Source organism: Alligator sinensis, unplaced genomic scaffold, assembly GCF_000455745.1.
Source record: "Alligator sinensis unplaced genomic scaffold, ASM45574v1 scaffold639_1, whole genome shotgun sequence".
In the NCBI taxonomy this organism is placed as follows: Eukaryota; Metazoa; Chordata; order Crocodylia; family Alligatoridae; genus Alligator; species Alligator sinensis.
This window is the reverse complement of record NW_005842771.1, coordinates 103,266-107,113: the sequence shown is the minus strand read 5'-3', so window position 1 is coordinate 107,113 and position 3,848 is coordinate 103,266. Positions and strand designations below refer to the sequence as shown.

General features: G+C 55.1%; 1 protein-coding gene across 1 annotated transcript in view; it reads right to left on the bottom strand.

Annotated features, from left to right (window-relative positions):
* Positions 1-713: 713 nt before the first annotated feature.
* SLC43A1 (solute carrier family 43 member 1) overlaps positions 714-3,848 on the bottom strand; it is a 13,564-nt gene continuing 10,429 nt past the window's right edge. The window contains exons 10-15 of the mRNA XM_025216878.1: positions 3,746-3,796; positions 3,057-3,192; positions 2,780-2,921; positions 2,605-2,678; positions 2,060-2,183; positions 714-1,083 (exon numbers count right to left, since the gene is read on the bottom strand). Of these exons, the coding sequence (XP_025072663.1) occupies positions 889-1,083; positions 2,060-2,183; positions 2,605-2,678; positions 2,780-2,921; positions 3,057-3,192; positions 3,746-3,796 (722 nt within the window). The 3' untranslated portion in view covers positions 714-888. The remainder of the gene's footprint in view (positions 1,084-2,059; positions 2,184-2,604; positions 2,679-2,779; positions 2,922-3,056; positions 3,193-3,745; positions 3,797-3,848) is intronic.

The window sequence follows — 3,848 nt, the reverse complement described above, 5'->3', positions numbered from 1 at the left end:
GCACGGGATCAACAATCCAGGCAGGCAGGATGTTGTGGGGTTCCTAAAATAAAGGAAACTTTAGTCACACCTCACTGTTAGCATAACATGAGCTACAAGAAAAGGAAACTTTATTGACACCCCAGACAGAGAACGTCATTGTACTTCTAAAGAAAAGGGAGACCTTTATCAACACCTCCCTATAAGAAGCACATGGTAACCTATAAGAGGAAACTTTATGGACACCCCTGTGCTGCCTGACAAGGGTAGCCTGCCTTGTCCCTTTTTGAAGTGAAAAATTCACTGATACCTCAGTTGGCAGAGAAGGGGTGTTTAGCAAGGAGTAAGTGCCAATGACAGCACTTTGGGGCATAAAAGACAGAAATGAACTTTATCCCACCCCAGATTTTGGCTAGGAAGAAAGTTTCTCCATCTACGATGTGGGGGAATCACAACCCTTACCCAGCACCTTGCAGTCAACTCCTGGTAAGTGTTACAGGTTATCATCAATATGATTAACATCCAGACCAGAGCCCCTTTCCAATGTGGAGAACTTCATAAGCGAGGCATCCTCTGCGTTGGGGCTCACAGGCTCACCCCATTCTTTGGTTAGCTATTTAAGGCCACGGAGCTTTTTAAAGTACCCTGCAAAAATATATAGAACTCTCTCTCTCTAGATATATATATATATATATATATATATATATATATATATAAATAAAAATGGTTAGAAATCTGACGCAGCCTGACTATTTCCATGGCTCCCGTGTACAGAAACCTACAAGTGTTTCTTTTTCCTGCTCTGGGTGTCTCATCCCATCTGCTTGGCAATCGGTTGATGAGCGGATCTGGCATTTTGTTTGCTGTCACCCACGCTCCCCCCCGCCTTCCCCATCCCCTTTCCTCGGACTATGCGGCAGTGTCGTCAGCGCTCAGCTTGCCATTGGTGGCCACGCTGTCCTGGAGCTTCACTTGAGCCCCTTCGGCCTGGTCTGTGGGGCCTCCTGGAGCAGCCTGGTCACAGAGCAGGGTCCGGCGGAAGTAGCAAAGGTAGCAAGGGAGCAGGAAGCCCAGGAGTGAGAAGATGAGGAGGCTTAAATTGACCTGAGGAGGGGGAAAGACATGTGGGAGGGATTTTGGAGGGGGGGGTAAGGAAAGCAATGATTTCATCTTGCAGCTGAGCTACCCACTTGGTGATTCAACCACCAAAATATGTTTGTTCCCCACCCCTGTTTGATGTGCACAGCATGCTGGGAAAGGGGCCAGCGCAGCAGCCATGTTCTCCTTCCCAGCAGAGCCAGCCCCTCCCAAGTTATGTGGCCTGGCTGGCAAAGCTGCCAGTTGGAGCTGGATGGCAGGCAGGCAGCCATGATCACTGGAAACTGGGGCGAGGGGGAAGAGTGATGGGGGGAAAGCCCTTCGCCACCCCAGTCCAGCCATTCCTCCACCTGTGCACCTGAGCCACCCTGTTCCTTCCCCCAGTAAACCATGAGCAGGCAGGTGAGGCTGGGGGCAATCCAGTACAAATCACACACCCTGCCCCTGGCACTGAACATGATCCTCTCCAGTGCAAAGTAATCAATCAACTGGGTGCCACTCCCAGGGCAAATTCTGGGGGCTCTGCAAAGCACCTGCCCCATTAGGGCTAAGGCCATGAGGTGATGACCCACCCCCACCCTGTCCTAGTCCCTGCTCCCATTAGGAAAGGAGTCTGGGCCAAGCAAAGCTCCCCAAAGGCACTGTACGTCTCCACATGACATCTCCGCAGGGTGCACATGTGTAAATGTGTCCGTGAGTGCGTGTCAGGGGGTGCGTAAACGTGTTTATGTTGGGGGAGCGGATGTGAGTGTGTGGGATGAATGAATGTGTGGATGCTGGGGATGCATAGGATTGTGTGTATGTGTGTGATTATGTAAAGAGGGAATGTGTATAAATGTGTGGGGGGTGTGCAACTGGCTGTGAGGAGGTATACATGTGGGGGTTCAGGTATGTGTGTGAAGTCTCCTCCAGCAGGGAACATGAGGAGGACATGGGGCATAGGGGGGTCCCAGGAGGTGCCTAGCTCCAGCCCCTGGCTTACCCAGAAGGGGTTGCCTTGCAGTGGACCCACCATTGCCATGAACAGTGGCTGCTGGAGCAAGGCAAAGACGGCACTGATGAGTGACTGCAGGCCCGTCAGGGTGCCGAAGTGATTGGATGGATACCTGTCACCAAAGGCCAAGCAGTTAATGAGGGCTCTGCACAGTGGGCACTGTCTCGCCCCCTGCGTGAGCCCTAGGAACACCCCTCAACCGATTTCAGTGACTCCCTCCAATCCTGCACATGAATGTTTGCATGGGGGAGTGAATATGTGAAAGCATGCAGAGGTGAGGGGAGAAAGACTAGGATAAGGGGGACTGCTACAGAGGCTGGGAGGGGGAAGCTGATTCTGTCCCCTTTCCTTCTCATGTGACCATCAGTCCTGCCCAATGAAGCTTCCCACCCCAACTTCCATGGCCTACGCCACCGGGGGTGGGGAGGGGGGGAGGAGGAGAAGCAGTGCCCCCTACGTACAGGGCAGGCCCCAAAACCAGATGCTAGGTGCAATGGGGGAGGGGGGCTGGGCATGGGTGCAGAACAACTCACACAGCAGCATAGAGGCCCCCACAGGCAGAGTGGAAGAACCCTCGCACCATGGTGTGCAGCACAAAGGTCAGGAACTGTTGGGAGAGGATGGGTCAGAGTAGGTGGAGGGGGAGAAGGGCAGACCAGGGGCATGGCTGCAAGCAGGGGGAGGCATGGGGAGCATGACAGGAGTTACCTGCAAAGGCAGATTGTCAATGAGACAGGTGACACCGAAGCCCACAAGTAGTATGTTGGTGAAAGTGAAAGCACGGATAGCATTGGTGAGCTTCTGCACCTTACAGTACCGGGGCTTGGCCGCTGGCTTTTTTGGCCCGGCCCTGTGAACAGCAGGGAATATGTCAACCCACAGCTCGCAGAGGCTATGCACCCAAGGCACAATGGCCAGGACCACCCAGTGAGACCCATGCCCAGCACCAGGGTGCCCACGTACAGGTGCATACGTGTGTTCTCACCCTGATGCTCTGTCCCCAGAGCCCAGCGGGCTGTCCACACAGTCCTTTATGCGCCAGTCCATCACGTAGCCAATGAAGGGGCAGGTGAAGAGGCAGAGCAACTGCATGACCCCAAAGATGGAGGAGTAGATGGCCACTGCTCAGAAGGGAAAGCGGGGAGAGTGTGAGAGCCCTACACCAGGGCCTGCCCCATGGTGGGGGAGGCATACCCCACTCTACCCAGATGCAGACAGCTCTGCCCACTACAGAGAGCACTGCCCCACAAGGAGAGCACTGTCCATATGGGTATCCCCAAATTCATACCCCATCCCACTCGGGCGAGTCCACATGCAGACTCCACCTACAGCGCAAGGGAGGAAAGCTGGTGCCTCATCTTGCCCCACAGTGGAATCCTGTGCCCAGGCCTCACTTCCCCAGGGCTGGATCCACCCCACAAGGAGACACTTTCCCTGCCAACACAGTGCAAAGGGGGACAACCTGTCCACCACCCCGCAGGGGAGACCCTACTTCAGCCCCTCCTCCAGATGGGTACAACCTTCTCATCTCTCAAAGGCTCTGTGCTGGGCCAGGGGCTCCCCCAGGGCTGCTCACATAACCACCTGTCCTGCCCCCTCAAGGGGGAGCCAGCAGCCCAGAAGTACAGGGTGCAGACCTCTCCCCCCACTCCATGCTCACGCCCGGGGTCCTACCTATGTGCTCCGCCTCCTCCTGCAGGTTTTCTGACACCGCAGCATCCAGAAGAGAGACACGGGGTAAGTGGAGGGTCACTCCCCTGCTCCCACCTGCCCCCCC